Raw genomic sequence first — 17958 nt, 5'->3', positions numbered from 1 at the left:
CCCTTGCAACGTCGGGGCTCAGGGCAGAGCCACACGGGCAGACCTTTACGATCCCCCCATCCTTCTCCCATCCCCTTCTCCCACCCCCTGCTGGCACACAGGGCCGGGGCTCACCACCACCCCCCACGGCGCCATCTTCTACAATCGGGAAAACCCGCTCTGCTTCCGGGTCGCCGTGGGGAAGGCGGTGCAGGGGCAGGGCCAGCACCCCCCCCGTGTGCCCCCCTGTCCCTCCCTGTCCCCCCCCCGAGCCGGGGGTAGACCCGAGCCGGGGCCTCCCCGCCCCGCAGCCGCGGGGCCCGGCGCGGTCCCTCCCCGCGATGAGCTCAGCCCGGCGGCGCGCAGGGGCGGGCGGCCCCGGCCATGCGGAGCCAGGACGGGAGGAGGCGGCGGTGCCGGTGCCGGTGGCCGAGCAGGGCCCTGCCTAGGCTGCGGCGGGGCCCCATGGGCCTGGGGAGGCCGGCGGGCCCCCGGGGTAGGGTAGGGTAAGGGTCCGGGGGTGCTCCCCGCCCCGCCGCCATGTACACCTTCGTGGTGCGGGACGAGAACAGCAGCGTCTACGCCGAGGTCTCCCGGCTCCTCTTGGCCAGCGGGCAGTGGAGGCGGCTCAGGAAGGACAACCCCCGCTTCAACCTGATGCTGGGCGAGAGGAACCGGCTCCCCTTCGGCAGGCTGGGTAAGGGCTGGCTCGGCGCCGCCGTGCATGAGCAGGGCGCGGTGCTGTCGGGGTGTCCCCCCCCCCCCGGCAGGGTGCGGCCACCGGGGTTCGGCAGCCCCCTGGCACCTCTGCGGGCAGGGTGTGCCCCATAGGGTCCCCCATAGCCTGGGAGGCATCGCCCGGCTGTCCCCTGGTGTCTCCTGGCCCCCTTGGCAGTGGCAGCAGCCCCTCGGTGAGAGCTGGCCCCCAGCCGTCTGTCTGCCGCCGGGCTCCTTGCCGCAGGGACCCCGTGGCCGCCCCAGCCCGCATCGCCAAGAACAAAGGGGCAGCACCGGGGGTCTCCCTGCGGCCGCTTCCATCCCTGGAACGGGCTCTGTCCCAAAACCTGAAAACAGGCAGTCCCTGCTGGGGGCTGCTGCCCCTCGCCAGGCCTCGAAGGATCGCCCTCCCCAAACTCCTGGAGGACAGCGTCTGCGATGCCCCCCAAAATACCCAGCCCAGCCTGGGGGCTGCGGGGCGGAGGAGTGGGATGCTGGCAGCCGGGACTCGCACCCCGCAGTGGGACACTCCCTTTGTTTGGCTCCCCGCCTGTAGAGGACAGTGGTCTCAGGGTCCCTGCCATCCCCAGGGCTGTCTGGGGGGGTCACGTCACCCCTACTTCTGAGCCTGCGTGCAGAAAAAACACTTGAGGCTTTTTTTTTTTTGCTGTTCCTTGGGGGTTCTGTCTCTTGGTGCAGGATCATGGGGGACACAGCGGTGCCAGTGACATCCCTGTGCCTAGCACAGGGCAGGGAGGTTGCAGCGCTGAGCTCACGCGTTAGGGGAGTGTTTCTGGGGTTTGAGCTCCTGCGGAAACGTGTCACAGCCAGGTGCACTGAAACCATCATCCGAGGATGTGCCTCTGCAGGGTCTTGGCGAGGGTGACAGCACGACTGGTCCCTGCTTGGGGCAGGGGGAGAGTTATTGTGGAGGCCGTGTGCATGTAAGGCCAGGGCACCCCCTCTTCTTCTCCACTGCTGCTTGTCCCCTTCTGCCAGCATGCATGGCCGTGGGTGAGCAAGCTCTGGGAGCTTCCCTACGCGGGTTTGTCCCCTGCCAGCCCTGCTGCCTGTCCCCGGCCCTACCAGACAGGGAAGAGCCCAGCAGCAGGGAAGGAGAGGCTGCCCACGAGCAGGGAGAGCCACGCCAGGCGCTGGCAGCGTTGTGGGGTGCGGCGGGGAGCAGAGATGCACCGTCATTGCCTGTGGCTGGTGGCGAGCTGCGAGGCTGGTGGGTGTCTGTGCAGAGTGCCAGCTGCTGGGCTGGCCCCGTGCTGGTTCCTCTCCCCAGCGTGTCGGAGCAGGTTTGTGGTGAGGACGCCGCTAACCCCAACACCGCAGGGTGTCTCCCTTCTGCAGTCCCAGCAGCCTGGGGGCAGGACTGCTTTTGCAGCCCCTTTCATGCAGTTCAAGCCCAGCACCACTTGGTCACCCCTGCTCTGTCAGATCGGTAAGTCAGCAGCTCCAGCACCACTCCCCCTGTCTCCACAGGCGCTTGTGACTGGAAAGTCCCCGCCACATGGCAGTGCCATCTGGTCACCTCCCAGCGTCAGGGTGTTTGCAGGAGGCAGGGGAACCCTGGGAGAGGCTTGAGCAGTGAGGATGCTCACACGTGCTGCAGCCAGCCACCACAAGCAAAGCTGGGCCCTAGTGTGGAGGTTTGCATGCAGGGCCTGGGAGCAGCAGGCTTCGTCACAGAACCGGTGCGGGCCTTTCATGTGACCAGAACAGCATGCCCAGCTCAGGTCAACCTCTTACTAACCTCTTCCACCCTAGAGAAGAGCCCTGGGATGATGGAAGGGCTTCAGCAGGTCCCTCGGTATGTCTTATGACAGGATACCTAAAAATGTTTTTCTTAGAGAGGGGCCAACCTTTGGCACTGACTTCTTTAACCCATCCTCTTATAGCAGGAGCTGGTTGCCTGAAATCGGTAGATTAAGACAAAAAAAAAAAACATGGTTATTTCGGTACATCTTCCAAAAATCTGTACCTTCTCTGGAATCTCTTCCTAAAGCTGTCCCTCTGAGCAGCTGTTGCACGCAGGCTGGCTGGGTTGGGTTCTCCTAAAGGCTCTGCTTGAAACAGACACTGCTTCAAGGAGTTGTAAGGCCCTGTCTTCCAAAGGGCTAAGCTTAGATCGTGTGTCACGGGGGAGTGGTGGGAGTGCCACTGCTGCTGGCTGGCCACAAGCACTTCTGCTGCACTCGCTGGTTTCCTACTCCTTGGGCTGATGGTGCCCTTACGCGGTGAGTGTCCGCATCTAAGCCTGTATCTTGCATAAAAACAGCTTGTGCTAAGGGGAGACAAAGGAGGAGCAGGCTGCAGAGGCCTGACAGAGCAGAAGATGCTGGGCTCTGCTGGCCGCTGGAGGATCGCCGGTTCACTCAGTGCCTTGACAGCTTTTTAGCCCTGTTAAACTCACTGAGCAGACCTCGGTGTGCACAAGAACCTGTTCCCTTTCCCTCCTTGCTGGCCACCACACTGCACGTCACAGGCCACTGCTCCAGAGATGCTCAGCAAACCAACAGGGGCACTACCTCAGGTGCCCTGGGAAGCAAGCAAAATCAGTAAGCTGGAAACAGGAAGAAATTTGAGAGTTTTTACTAATTGCTTTCTGTAAATTAGTGCGTGGCAGTGCTGACTGTACCTGGCTTTACAGATCTTTCAGCTGTTTTTCGTACTTAAAGATCTGTGATTAAAATAATGAGCCAGGTCGGGGCCATGGTTTTGGGGTTGAAATAGATATTCACTGTCTGTGATCTCGCAGCTGCCTGGTCTTTAGGTTAATGTTTGCTCTGGGCCGTTTTTTCCAGGCAATTACCGCAGAGGGTAACTAAAACTCTGAATGCTGTTTCAGGGTCTAAATAACTCCCACAAGCATTTGTTTGAAAAGAGAAGGCAAAGATGCAAGTAACTTGTCATGCTTGGGGGTCCCTCTGGTCCTAGGTCTCGCTTCAGACCAGAGTGGTTTTCTGTCATATTTTCCCTATGGATGTCAGTTGTCACCAGGGCGCCAGGTATTGCCTCTGGCATCGTTCACCTGTTGCACATCCGTGTTCTGGGGAAGGCTGTGCGCTGCTGCCCAGATCTGCATTACCCCTTGGGCCGTCAGTCTCTCGGAGTGACCATGGGAGGGACATTTGCAGTGGGATCTTCAACCTCAGAGCTGTTTGGACTTCGACTGGGCAGGAGGTTGGGGCGTGAGGCCTCCAGGGGTCCCTTCCCACTGCAGCTGTCCCAGGGGCATTCCTGCATGCTGCCAGAGGGAAGCAAGGCTTTAGATCGTCTTTTAACATTTCCCAGCCCTTTATCTGAGCCTAAAGGGAATCCTGCTGTAAATGACAAAAAAAAAAAAAAAAGGTTTTTTCCTAAGCTGTGATCTTTGTGTCATGGTGTACTTCCCTGCATCTTCCTACTGCTCTTAAGAGTAACTGAAAGCCTGGCTCTTAAAAAGTGCCACCAGCAAATGGAGAACATTTTTGGATGGCTCTGCCCGTTCCCGGTGTGAATTAGGAAATGGTTACTTTCTTTTGGAAAATGGAAGCAGCATGTTCAAAACAGACTTGAATAAAAGCATGTTTTTTCTTCCCTGATAGGAGGAAAATGCTGGAGCTGGTACCAGCTGAGAGTCTGTTTCTTTGATGGAGGGCAAGGAAACAGCTTCTTTTTCTTCTCTACTGCACAGATCCTTTGCACTAAGCAGATGTTTTTCCTCCACTAATTGAGAAGTTTGCCTGACTTTTCTATTTTCTGTTGTAGGCCATGAACCCGGACTTGTGCAGCTGGTGAATTACTACAGGGGAGCAGACAAGCTGTGCCGCAAAGCATCCCTGGTGAAGTAAGGAATTCACTGAAATGTTTCACAGCGTTGGTAGAAAATTTTCTTCTAACTGTTGGCAACTGCTGAACCTGTTCTAAGGGTATTTCACAGAACAGCTGCATTGGGGCGTCCTCGCACGTGGTGTCTTCAGACTTCTGTGCTGGTCTAGGCAGATATCTGGGTGCACAATGACCTCTTTGTAACTTCAGGGGAAATGACATTTCCATTGAATTACATCTTCTTGAAACCATACAGTGTATTGAATCAGACAGACAGGAGCTACAGATTAGAGCCAAATCAAAGAAAAAAAACAACAAACCGTATCTGCTCTTTCTCCTTGTAGCTACTTAATTAAAACCTACTCCTCTCGTCCTCTGATTCATACAGCGATGAGGCACTAACATGTGTTTAGCTAATCAGATTTGTTGGTCAAGCAAATGTCTGGAGACATCTCAAGGAAGACCAGGCTCTGGGAGTTATTTCTGCATGACCAGCTGTGCCATGGTCTCCTGGGGAAATGGGGGTGAGGTTTCATTGTAGATAACCCCGCTCCCTGCGCAAACTCTGCAGTCGTCAGGGCATCTTCATGTCAGAGCTCTTGGCCTCCTCCAAGCGTCTGATTACAAGTTAGTGTCTGTCCTGCCTCTTGCTGATGCAGTCTGTGTGCTGATCTGAGGCCAATCCTTCTCCTGCAAAGAACCTGGTCCCAAATGCTTTCTCTACAGTAGTGATGCTGTTTGTCAGGACATTTTAAACAAGCATTCAGCGTGCTCCCCAGCTGGATTTCTCTGCAGCCCATGGTCTGGAGACAGTCTTGAAAGTGCTTGCAGTTGTTTTTCTCTCCTGAAGCTTGGCTGACTTGTTGTACTCTGGGGTCAACCGTGTATCAAGCCACTTATGAAACCAAGGGACCAGAAGTGACGTTCCTCTGACAGGGGAATCCCAGGGTGTCACTGACAGACTGCCATTTCAACAGAGGATGCACACAGAAAGTCAGCACATGGTTAGCTCTGCTTTTGGCTTTCAGCAAAACGCAGAATGAGCATTCAAAGAGGCAGGCACCTCCCTGGACTCTGAAAGAAAACAGGCCTCAGCTCCACTGACAGGAGTTTGCTGGCATCTCTAGGCGTAACTGGTGGTAGGAGGGAGTATCTGCCAGAGGGAACAGAGACTGAATAATGCAAAGGGGATCCCAGGCACCTCAGAACAGGAAAAGTGTAGCTGTGTTCTTGCCTTCAGCCTGTTCCCAATGGTCTCCATCCCCATCTGGGACGCCTGATCTGATCTCAGGGGGAATGGGGTCACGAGCTGAGCTGCAGCCCGAGAGCATTACTGCTCTGGCTTCCCCTTTGCCTGCTGTTATCACAGCTTCCTTCCTGCCCTGTTTCACAGTAGCAATCACGCCTCCTCAGTGGCCTCGTGCAGAGATGGTGTAGGGAACTCACTACAAGCTCTAATTACATGGAAACTTCTCTACTGATTGCTTCGTGATATCTAAAGCACAAAATATTTAACAAAAGCTTGCAGGTCTGGTTCAAAGAGAAGTGCATTGTTGCAGCTTGGGATTGCCATGATCTCTTTAAAAAAGACCCTAATTTCGATGGTCTAAAGAGAATATAATTATTTAGTACAGGCTGTCTGTAAGATGCTATTCATCACCAGAGCCCAGTTAATTATGACTTGTACTCAGGAAATTATGTCCTCGCGGGTCACTCTGGAGATTAACAATGTGGAGATTAACAGCCTCTATCTCTTCACCCAGGCTAATCAAGACAAGCCCTGAGCTATCAGAGTCCTGCACGTGGTTCCCCGAGTCCTATGTGATTTACCCAACAAACCTGAAGACCCCCGTGGCCCCAGCACAGAATGGAATTCGCCATCTCATAAACAACACAAGGACAGATGAGAGAGAAGTCTTTTTGGCAGCTTACAATAGGCGGCGGGAAGGCAAAGAAGGCAACGTGTGGATCGCCAAGTCCTCAGCTGGTGCCAAAGGTTCGGTTTTCAGCAAAATGAGCCACCTTCTCATTATTCCTTACCCCTTACTTGATCAATAGAGTCCTGGGGCTTGGCTGAGCCCAGCTAAAATTTAGCCCATCTGTGAATGGCTTCGCCTACCTAATCCATGCCAGTCATGCCACCATAGGGCTCTCCTTTTTTGGTGGCATCAGGCTCCTGACAGGAATTAGGACATGGATGGCAGTGAAATAACTCCCCTTTTTTCTAGTCATGCACCTCAAAATACAAGAATGTTTGGTGCTGGGGGAAGGCAGCAGGGACCAGCAGGCCAGGGGAATGTGGACTGCAAGAGATGGGGAGCATAACAGGATGTGGGGAGGAGGGCAGTGGAGAGGAGAGCAGTCCTCCAGGACAGTGGCAAGCATTTCCATGCTGCAGCCAAGCCTGATTTCAGCTGATTTCAGACCATTGTTTGTCTTCCACCCAAACCTAAATACCTGGTGCCAATGTCCCTCCCATGGTCACACTGAGAGCTGTGAGCGCAGTGTATCCAAACTACATCCAAGCCTGGGCAGCCCCAAGCAGAGCAATGCAGTACCTGTATTTCTCTTTCATTTGAATAAGGCAATAGATACCTAGGTGATAACATGCCCTTCCTTTTTCCAGGGTCGTTGCACAGCTTGCTGTACAGAAATAATGAGCTATTAGGAAGATAGAGCTGGACACAGCTATGGATGTAATGCTTTGGTAATTATCCTATCTGCCAGTTACAGCAGTATCACTGGCATGCTATCAGAATTTCATTATGAAAACGCGCCTTGCTGTGTGCGCAGACCCCAAGTAGCAGAGCCCTGCCCATGGAAAGACCTGGTCTTTTCAAACAGAACAGGCCCTGAAATACTACTCATATTTGCAGAGTCACTTTTGAAGCAGTTTTACAAAAATCATCAGGAAACGTGAAAGCCAGAGGTGGCTGCAGGGAGGCTGGGTGATATAACTCATTCGTGCAGGCTTTCCTCGCTGCTCTGCTTTCATGGCTCCATTACTGAGAAGCATCAGAAGAGTACATGTATTTTCACCAGGGAGGAAGGGAGATGAGTACTTTCGTCATGCCACTGATGGGAAATGTGTCTGTGCAGTGTAACTGTCTGGCAAAGAATCAGTCTGGAAAACTGAAAAGGCCATGGCAGTTATTCACTGCAGCATGGGGAGGTTTAAACTCTCCGCATACTTTATTCAAGTGGGATCCTGTCTTCTTTTCTGCATTAAAGCAAAGTAACTTTTTGTATTCATCACTGTGCTGCAGAACTCAAGATGGGAATTAAAGTGAAAAGAGAGCCTCATGCTAATCTTCTAGAGAGAAGTTCAAATGTCTGGGGATTACTTCTGATGAAGCAGAAAGCTTGTCGGCATTAATTGCCGAGGCAGCTTCAGTTCAGAGACAGCCCCTGATTCAAGAGAGTTCTAGGAGAAGCTTGGTTGTCCATCATTAGAAGGAAAACTACAGGTTTAGGATGTCCTGACGTAAAAGTTAAGAAACGTTCATCTGTTGCCAGAGATTTTGGTGTCGTCTTTGAGAACAGAGACAGTGGCCCCACATAAGCTGCTTTGCTGGTTGCTGACTAGGTGCACAGTTGAGCTAACCACCCGCTCAGTTCACCGGCTGTCCAGCACAGAACTGATGCCTGCTGACTTTCCCACTGCAGCAGCTTTACTGGCTTAAAGAGATGTTGTTTCCTTCCTTTCCCGTGTGATGTACAGCACTGTGATACACCACAGGTACACCAACACAAGTGTCTGACTGGCTCTGCTGTGACCAGGGGACTAAAAATCTTGTTTCACTCTTCCCCCCACCCCCCCCGATAAAATGGGGGAGAAAAATATTTGATGAAAGCACTTCCATTTGGTTTGAGGACACTAAGAAGGGTAGGGCATTGGTGGGGCTGGGAAGCTGGTGATTCACAGGTGTGCTCTAAACCAGTGTTGTCCTACTGGTGCCCCACTGAAGAGAGTTTGTTTCTTTTCACTCAGTATTTCCTAAAAAAAATCAGCACAAAATTAAGAGTAAATTATCAGCTTTAGTCTAAAAGGTTAATTAAATGCTTAACAACAGGCCATAGTGCCAGAGAAATGTTAGATAATTTTACCTGAGCTGGTTTATCCTTCAGTGGCACTGTGCCATCCCTTTATCAAATCCCAGAAGGGATCTGTTCTCTCTTCGTTGTTCTGCAACAGTGATTTCATGTCTGGACTCTTGCAAGAAATGAACAGCGACAGCTTCAGCCAAAATGTGGCAGTATTTAAAAGACACATCTGAATTCTTTAATGAAGAGTTTCCAAAGAAGGGGAAAACACTGACTACATGGATGAGCATTTTGAAACAGTTCTTTTCCTAATTCAGCAGTGATTTCAATAGTAACTTAAATGGACTCAGGGAGCAGGGGAACACTGTTTGCATGTCTGCTTCTGGCAGACAGAAAAGCCAGGCGGGGGAAGAAAGTCTTAGTATAGAATGAAAACAAACCTCTCTCCCCAAAGAAACAAAATAAAGAAAAATCTCACAAACTGCCAAAGCCCCTTCTCTTCAAACTGCTGAAAAACAGGGAAAAGCAAAAGAAAATTTAAAAAGTGCTAAATGCCCCTCCCTGCCAAGCCCAGCTGGAAAAAAAACCTGCCAGAAAAGAAAATCTAATCCTCCAAACAAAGCAGCTGCCTCACTTCTTGCCAAGGTCCCTGATTGCTCTGCATCTACTCACACCTAAATAGCCATCCCCTGCAGACAGGCCCCAGGCAGACCGTGCCATCTCAGTACCCTTGGTTTCCATTTGCGTTAGCTCCAGCTGGAGGGGAACCAAATGTCCTATGGCATGGAAAAGGGGAGATACCTCTGCCAATTTATTGCATGACACTGAGCTAACATGACATAGCTCAGGCACCAGGCAGCCCTGGGGCCATGGGTTCTCATGTGATGCTTGGTTTTCCATGGGAATGATCCACGGCCCACTTGGGCCCGGAAAGAGCTCTAGCAAAGATCCTCCACCTGATTTTTTCTTTATCTTTCTGTGTCAGGGGAAGGGATCATGATTTCTTCAGAGGCTGGAGAGCTCTTGGACTTTATCGATGAGCAGGGACAAGTGCACGTGATCCAGAAATACCTGGAGAAGCCTCTTCTTTTGGAGCCAGGGCATCGCAAGTTTGACATCAGGTAACCTTTTCTGCCTGGCTTTTGTAATACCGGTTTGCATTTCTGCGTAGTTTCTTTTTAAGCCACTGAGACTTGAGTTTGTTCTCTTGCCCCCTAGGAGCTGGGTTCTCGTGGATCATCAATATAATATCTACCTCTACAGAGAGGGTGTCCTGCGGACCTCTTCCGAACCATATAACAGTGCTAATTTCCAGGACAAAACCTGCCACTTGACCAATCACTGCATTCAGAAGGAATATTCCAAAAACTACGGGCGGTATGAGGAAGGGAATGAAATGTTCTTTGAGGAGTTCAACCAGTATCTGATGGATGCCCTAAACACAACGCTTGAGAATAGCATCTTACTGCAAATCAAACACATAATAAGGTAACCAGCTGCCAGTTGTACAGGGGTACCCAACCCTTCAGTGACAGGGAATCTGTATGAACACAACTGAGCAGACAGATGGACAAGAGAAGGGGTTGATTTGCGTGAATCGGGGGTTGTGACCCAGTGGTAAATTAAAGATAAATCCAGAAACACCCCAATGTCATTGCTTAGTGAAAAAGCAGATAAGGGACTCTATAGATGCGGTTCTCTGAAGGGTAGGTGTCAGTGTGTGTGCATTTTGCTGGCTGTTTTTAGAGGAGAATGGAGTGAGCTTTAGCCCAAGCAGAGCCAGCTAGCACTATCAGCTACTTCCTGGGCACTGAGGAAATTGCCTGGAGAGATCGTGGCACTGCAGAGAAACCAGGTCTTGAAGAAGTGATCCTCCATGGCAGAGTTTTCTTTGCAAATCCCCCATTGCTGTTACACCAAAATGACATGACACGATCTTTGAGGGTCTCAGTGGCAAATGAGCTCTGAGTGGCAGTTCCCTGGGGGCCCTGGGTGCAGCTCTTTGTGGCTCTGCCTTCTACTTCAAGCTCTAACTGCAGATTCTCTTTTTCCACTTGCCTAATCTAGTGGTGAGGGCGGATGCTGCTCTCCTGCTCTTTGGGTGTTAACTCAGCGCTGTCTTAGGAATTTTGGACTGTCCACGTATGTTTTGATGTTTGCAGGGACCTGGTTGCCATGACGTTTGTTGGATATAACTTGTAATTTAGGGGCTGGTAAAATGACACCCAGATACCAGGCACAAGGCAGGCCTGATGGGGCTGCAGGGGGGCACTGCCTGCTTGTTTGCTTGTCAGAGTCAGAAAGCGTTGCCCCATCCACTTGATGCCCGAAGCGGTCCCAAGGCAATGGGGGAGCCCTCCGCTTACCTGCACCATGCACGTGCCTTCAGAAGCTGCAGTGCAACCAGTGTGCCCGCAGGGCTTTTAATCTCATGTTTCTGTTTTTCCCATCGCAGAAGCTGCCTTATGTGTATAGAGCCTGCAATCAGCACAAAGCATCTTCACTACCAGAGCTTCCAGCTCTTTGGCTTTGACTTCATGGTGGATGAGGAGCTGAAAGTCTGGCTCATAGAAGTCAACGGGGCTCCAGCTTGTGCCCAGTGAGTAGTCAGTTTCTGTAACACATTTGTGGTGCCACCGTTCACATGGCTCACACAAAACTTGGATGTATCCCAACTCCAAGTGAAAAAGGTGGAAGAAAGTGAATGGAAGGGGGCTTTCCCATGCAAATCCATACCAGATACTCGATTTCTGGACAACTGGATTTGAATGTAACTTGGGATGTTTTTATTGACACTGTGGGGTACGTTGCGGAATTAATGCCTTGGGGCTCAGGTGATTTCTCAGCCTCTCTTGTGGAGCCAGTGGTGGATGGTCTTCACCTGAACACAGAATAAATGAGTAGCATTAAAGGCAGCAGCTGGAAGTGGGTGACTGAATTTGCAGGCAGTAGGACCCCAGCGCGCAGTGTAGATGCCACAGAAATTGGATCAAAGCTCCTGCCAGCCAAGGGGAAGCTGGGACAGCCAGGCAACCCTGGCCATGAACATCTCTGCATAGGCACAGTGGGAGGCGCTGTGTTATGCGATTGAGACGACTGGAAGACTAGAAATCTTTGCTAAATAGGCATCTTTATTATATACAAACACAGCAGAACAGAAAAGGCTGTTCTACATTATCTGCATTACTGTAGCTATCATATTATTTTTACACGTACATATCAATGTGTTATATATTATAATAATATCTATATTATTATGTATGTTATAGTATGTCAACTAATCTGCATTAAATGTAGATTAGATTAGGTCATCACTAATACTAGAGAAGAAATACAGGGCCAACCTACCAGGCAGCCCAGTCATCACCCTTTTCAGGGCTATTCTAATTTATAGCACCCATATCACACAATTCAGATTTAAAAGTCAAAAATTGTCTGCTGAAAGCAGTAACATACTCAGGAGCTGAAAAAGCATCTTACTGTTAAGTAGCCCCAGCTGCAAGGGTGGCATTATTAATTCTAGCAAAGACAGCTTTGGTACTAGAAGTGTCCCATATGCCAGCACATTCAATGAGGTTACACGTGTATTTCCTTCAGCAGAAAACAAAGCTGTTGTTAACTCATTTCTGAAACACCTTGTCTCTCTTCTGCCTAATCCTGCTTTTTGTGAACCTTGCCATGATGAAACCCTTCCAGCCCTTCTGGGGGAGTCCTGTGAAATCTCTGTGCCTAGCTCACAAGTTAATATACACGCTTGCACCCCATTGCAACATTTCATCAAACCATGCATACATCAAAGAAATCCCTCTGGGGTGCATCCCCACTTGTACAGGGTCTGTTGTGATAATCACGACTCCCAGAGCTGGGAGACTGGTACAGGGGGTGCTTAGCTGTTGTCTGCCCCCATGCATCTTGCGGTGACTCAAGTCTGGGTCCTGAGGATGTGGAGACGCTGCTGAGGAACTTGATCTGACAGTAAACTGAGAGAAATGGGTCTTATGGTCCCATGCAGCAAAGAGCAATGTTGGGAATGGGAGCATCGTTGAGAAAGAAGATGGTTGCTGGGGTAGGAGGGGAGGATACCAGGACATGCCAGCCTCACCTGATTTGCCTCCCTGGAGCTACCTGTAACAGCAGCAGGATCTTGTAGCTCCCACTGGGAAAACACATGCCTATGTATGAGGAGGTTGGGGGCCCACTGGTTTGGCCTGCTCGGGCGTCTTACTCTGTCTCTCTTGTCTCTTAGGAAGCTGTATGCAGAACTCTGCCAAGGAATTGTGGATGTAGCCATCTCTAGCGTTTTCCCGCTCGCTGACACTGGGCAGAAGATGAGCCAGCCACCATCAATCTTTATCAAGCTGTGATGACCACAGGAATGCGTCTGCTGTGCATAGGGAGAGACTGCACCCACTGGGTCAGCACTGTTCGATGGCTTATCTCAGTATCATGCCAAAAAGTGATAGGGACAGACTTCTTTTTTTGTTCTGGAAAATCATGGGGAAAAACAACAAAACAGGCACCCACACAGAGCAGCGATGAGCCAGAGCTGCTGAGACAACTCTGCCTGCATTCACCAAAATCCACTTTAGAAACAGCTCTTGTGACTTTGATATCTGAAACAAATCTCTCTGGGAGAACAGCAAAGTAACCTTAAGATGAAACCCCAACAGGGATACTATAATACTGTATTAGCTCCTCCTTTTCTATAGAGATAACATTGTGGGGTTTTTTTAAGGCGATTGAGTGAAGAGTACGATGGTCTTCTGGGACATCGTAGTTGGAAAGTTTTCCTCCTCCCGCTGTGTTTCTTCTTTCCTCACCCACTGCATAATTAGTGCCTTAGCTCAGCTCCAAATAGGTGACTCCTTTCCCTTGTTCCTGCTCTTTTCCATAGAAAGGAACAAGATCTCTTGCGTCACAGGATGCATAAAACCAGGAACACTGAGAATTCAGTTTCCTGAGGTCATTTCAAAGCTGGCTGGCTGAACACCCAGGCAACGACTGGCAAGGACGCTGTCAGAAAGGGTGCTGAACTGCAGGCGGTGAATTAACCCAAGCAGGGAAGGCAGTTTGTTTGTTTATAGTTATCCCTTTTCCTAATGAGATTTGAATCAGTTTCAATCCAAGTCTGATGCAGTTGGATTCTGTTTGAAACAGGTAGAGAGACTCCCCTTGGGACTCACCTGCAGGCTATAGGATTTCTAGCACCATTTCTGTGCTAGGAGTGTTTTGAATAGCTGAAACCCAATCTACTCAGCTTCTTCTGAGACAATGCAGTGAATTTAGGCTCTTCTCTCAGCTTTCACCTTACTGCCTTTGAGGCTTGAATCTGAAACCTTTCAACCCAAATGATTTTTATCCTGTTTGATCCAGCCAATTTGATTCTCCTCCATTTTACAAATATTGTAATTTTCTACCCTGAACACAGTCCACAGCTCAGTCGCAGCAAGGAGGAAGTTGGGTGAGATGTTCTAGACCAGGAGAGAGATTCCTTGTGTATAGGTTTGCCACACAGCTGGGGCAGGCTGATATTTTTGTGGGGAAGTTAAATTCCTTGAGGTCCCTGAATTTCAGAGCTAACATCTACTTTGAGTATAACCTAAATCCCTGGCATGCTACCCATCTTGTGAAGTTCATCTGAATTTTCAGCGTAAGCCAGCACACCCCTCCTAAAGTAAAGCTCTGCAGAGCACAGCAGCATTTCTAGCAGCAGCTGGCTTTGTGAGTGGTGTCTGGCCTGTGCCGTGTCCCAGATTTCTATACAGAGAAGCAAAGTTCAACCGTTAGATCTCTGTTCAAGAGGCTACTGTGGTGTCTGCAAAGAACTGAGTGCTGACAGAGTGCATGTTAAAGCTCATTTGTACAATGGTGGTACTGGGTTTGGGGATTCTTTCCATGTTGCACACGATGTGTGGATGTACCTTAGCTCTGAGGTTACGTGGTTCAAAATATGGTTCAGGGCAGATTGTGCCTGCATGAGCAGCACAGAACCAGTTCCTGGCAAGGAGGAAGGGAGATAGATTGCCTGATTGAGATCCTCACATACTGCATAGGAAACCGTCATGGAAAACTGCAGCTCTGGGGATTTGAATTGATTGCAGCAGGAGAGCAGACTGTGCAGCTGAGGTCAGAGCTCTGTTCTGCTGCCTCTGGCAGGGAGAGATGGTTGGCACAGAAATAAACTGGTTCCTGTTACCCAAAATAAACAAACAAGAAGAGATCATGGAGGTTACAAGTTTCTTGCTGCCTGTGCGTAAATGGGACGTGAGTCAAGCAGTGGGATTTCTCCCTCAAAAGATCCTGGAGTCGTGATGGACTCATCTCTGCTCATGACCGAGATTTGAAAGGTCTTCCTGCCAGCCTAGAGCTCTGTAAGGAGACGATCCTGCCACTTTTCTGGAGACAGAATTGAAGTGTCCAGGCCTCCCTAGAAGAAGATATTTTGAACATGGTGTAATGGGACGGATATTCTTTGCAACATGCTGTGAATCCACACGTGGCACTACTTCACACAAGGATGCTTGAATCCAAGAGGGAACAGCGTGCTTAGCAAAACCCAGCAGAAGCATTGCAGAGGGGAAGCATCCCAAAAAGCCACACAAACACCTCTGGAGCTGTAAACACGCTGAAGTGCTGCGTGGATCAGCATCTGCACAGCATGTGACAGGCACAAGGTGCACTGGTACACTCAGAAGTGACAAGGAGCAGGAACATTTTAATATGTGAAAACAGGACTTTTTTTTTTCTTCTGCTGCGTGCAGAAGAGGCCTGGACTGTGAGTGCTAGTGGGTGGGTTTGTTTCTAGAGAGATCCCAAATGCCAGGTCTGGTCTCTGACTTTGGACCTTGGGTGTATTCCGAAGAGGTGCTGTGAACTCTTCAGTTCATGAGTCAGGAGGCAGTGGGGAAGTAGTGAATCATAAGCTGCTAGAGAGAGGGGTATAGGAGGAGGACTGGTTGGGTTTTAGTAACCTTATGATGGCACATAGGTGTCAAAACTTCCATGCAGACCAGGCAAAGCATAGTGGTAGCACTCCAAAGTAAAAAAGTAGGCCCTGATGGCTGTTTAACTCAGCTTGCAAAGCTGACAGTTCAGCACGTCTCCATTGGCATTTCCAGGGTATCTTTAAATTAGCTTAACCTAACATGAGCTTAAAAATACTTCCCCCCACCCCCCAGCAAAGGCAAGATCAAATAGCAATCACCCTGGTCCAGGATGTACATGAGGTGACAGGACACACTGCACTCTCTCAAGCTCTAGAGCAGCCCAGAGCACAGCTGCTAAGTGCATGAAGTGAGAAAAAAAATTCCCCATCATAAAGAAATGAAAAACGCACCAGCCCTGGGGCACCAGACCCATCTTTCTTTTCCACTCAAAAGGGAAATTCAAAAATCAGATCGTTCCCTTTCTTAGTGTACAGCTCCGTGCTGAAGTAGTGGCAAGAGGCCAGGAAAGCAGCCTGGATGCAGGAGAAAGCAGCGGCCTTCACTGGAGCAGCTGATAAAGCCAGAAGTACTGACTCAGGAACCTCTGCCAAACTCCAAGGCCTTTTCTTCCCCCCCGTTGCATCTCGGGTTGCGTTGTGGTACGTCACCAACTGGGTATTAGTGCTGCTCAGCTAAAAGCAGGGCTTCGACTTGATGGTAGAGCCGTGACCACAGGTGATGCAGCTGTTTATAAACTGCCCTATCAACTGGGTTTCGGGGAGATAGCGATTCAGGGACACTAATCATCGGTAGGTTTGCTGAATTCTTAAAAGTAAGCTACAGCCTCAGGAGGAAAACAGCAGGTACTGTTTGTGACTACCACCTGCCCTCAAAGCATTCCTCGAGGTAGAGCACAGAGGTGAATGACAGAGGACAGACAGCATAGTGCCTAAGGTCTTGTCCAATATATTAGCCAAGCATATATTAGATGTGTGTATGGCTGAGGCCTGAGTGTTGCAGCCGTGGGTGCATCTTGCAAGTGATGCTCACAAACCCTCGTGAGACTTTCTTTTTTTAGAAAAATGCAAAAAAAAAAGTTTTCTACCTTATTCCAGCTAAAAGGTCAATAGAAAAGGTCTTGCCCTCTTTCCTAAGCTTTTATAAAGGATGGTGCTGGGTTTCAAGAAGATACCTGCCATACTGCAGAATGTCTCTAGTCTTAGCTCTGTCCCTTCCTGTGGGCCACGAAGGATTTCAGACCCAGGTGCTCTGGTGGGTTTCCAGCAGGGTCTGGTCCAGCTGGGCCCTGGGTTTCAGTTAATTCCCCAATCACTTGTCTCATGCCAGGTTAGTTGTGACTACCATGCAACTGCTGTTGTGCTCCCATGAAATCCAGCGGCCAGCTGCAACCCACAAAAAAAACTCTGGAGAAGCATAAGAAGGAATCAGCAGCCATTTCACCCGGCTTCTGCACCCCGTTGTGATCGACGCCCTTCAGGACTGCTTGCATGTCCCTGGTCCCAGCATTTCATGTTCTCCACGTGCAGCTGTCCCCCTGGGGAGCCCCGCTGTGCCGTCCGTGGGTTAGTAACCATGTCTCATTACCCATGTCAGCTCCCACAGGCCACGGAGAGCGGCGGCGGTGCTGGCCGCTCCCACGTCAGCATGCGCGTGTGGGGCCGGCGGGGCTCCCTGTCCCACGCTTCTCCAGCAGCTGCGTCCACGTCTGTCCTCGGCCACCATTAAATGAGCTGATCTCATGGGCTGGCGTCTTTCCTTGGGGTGGCCTGCCCTCCATCATGGGTGGGCACGGGGAATCATAGAATCATATAATATCCTGATTTGGAAGGGGCCTACAAGGATTGTGAAGTCCAACTGGCTCCACACAGGCCTACCTAAAATTATCACACAGAGTCACAGAATGGTTGAGGTTGGAAGGGACCTCTGAAGATCACCTAGTCCAACCCCTCTGCTGAGCAAGATCACCTAGAGCACATTGCGCAGGATGGCATCTAGGCAGGTTTTGAATATCTCCAGAGAAGGAGACTCCACAGCCTCTCTGGGCAACCTGTTCCAGTGCTCTGTCACCCTCACAGTAAAGAAGTGCCCCCTCATATTGAGCCAGAACATCCTGTACTTCAGTTTGTGCCCATTGCCTCTCGTCCTGTCACTGGACACAACTGAAAAGAGGCCGACTCCATCCTCTCGCCGCCCTCCCCTCAGATATTTATACACATTGATGAGGTCTCAGGTAGTTTGGGTTGGAAGGGGCGTTAAAGACCACCCATTTCCAAGTGGGGCACCTCGCACTGCACCAACTCCCCCAAACGGGAAGCAACGCAGGGGGGCCAAACAGCGCTGAGGCAGCGGCGTGTGGGGCACGTGTGTGTGTCATGGTGGCCTGATGGCACCCGTGGCGTGGGCAGGGTGTGCCGCCCGCACGCCTGCACCTCACAGATAAGCACCTCACAAC

The 17958-nt window shown here is 50.5% G+C and overlaps 1 protein-coding gene across 1 annotated transcript; it reads left to right on the top strand.

The window, feature by feature from the left end:
* Positions 1 to 230: 230 nt before the first annotated feature.
* Positions 231 to 17245, top strand: TTL (tubulin tyrosine ligase). Its single transcript, XM_048079025.2, has 7 exons — positions 231 to 676; positions 4456 to 4534; positions 6279 to 6511; positions 9545 to 9680; positions 9778 to 10047; positions 11015 to 11158; positions 12806 to 17245. The coding sequence occupies exons 1-7, from the start codon at positions 520 to 522 to the stop codon at positions 12921 to 12923; spliced, it is 1137 nt and encodes a 378-aa protein (XP_047934982.1). The 5' UTR covers positions 231 to 519; the 3' UTR covers positions 12924 to 17245.
* The last annotated feature ends 713 nt before the right edge of the window (positions 17246 to 17958 follow it).

This window comes from Anser cygnoides, chromosome 3, assembly GCF_040182565.1.
Source record: "Anser cygnoides isolate HZ-2024a breed goose chromosome 3, Taihu_goose_T2T_genome, whole genome shotgun sequence".
In the NCBI taxonomy this organism is placed as follows: domain Eukaryota; kingdom Metazoa; phylum Chordata; class Aves; order Anseriformes; family Anatidae; genus Anser; species Anser cygnoides.
The sequence above is the reverse complement of the archived record's forward strand: the minus strand, read 5'-3'. Positions and strand labels throughout refer to the sequence as shown.

Bases quoted from the DNA above. Each gene is read 5' to 3' on its own strand.
- TTL (XM_048079025.2), top strand. From the start codon at position 520: ATGTACACCTTCGTGGTGCGGGACGAGAACAGCAGCGTCTACGCCGAG. The intron at 6,512-9,544 runs GTTCGGTTTTCA...TTTCTGTGTCAG, and splicing joins GTCCTCAGCTGGTGCCAAAG to GGGAAGGGATCATGATTTCT. The intron at 11,159-12,805 runs GTGAGTAGTCAG...CTTGTCTCTTAG, and splicing joins GGGGCTCCAGCTTGTGCCCA to GAAGCTGTATGCAGAACTCT.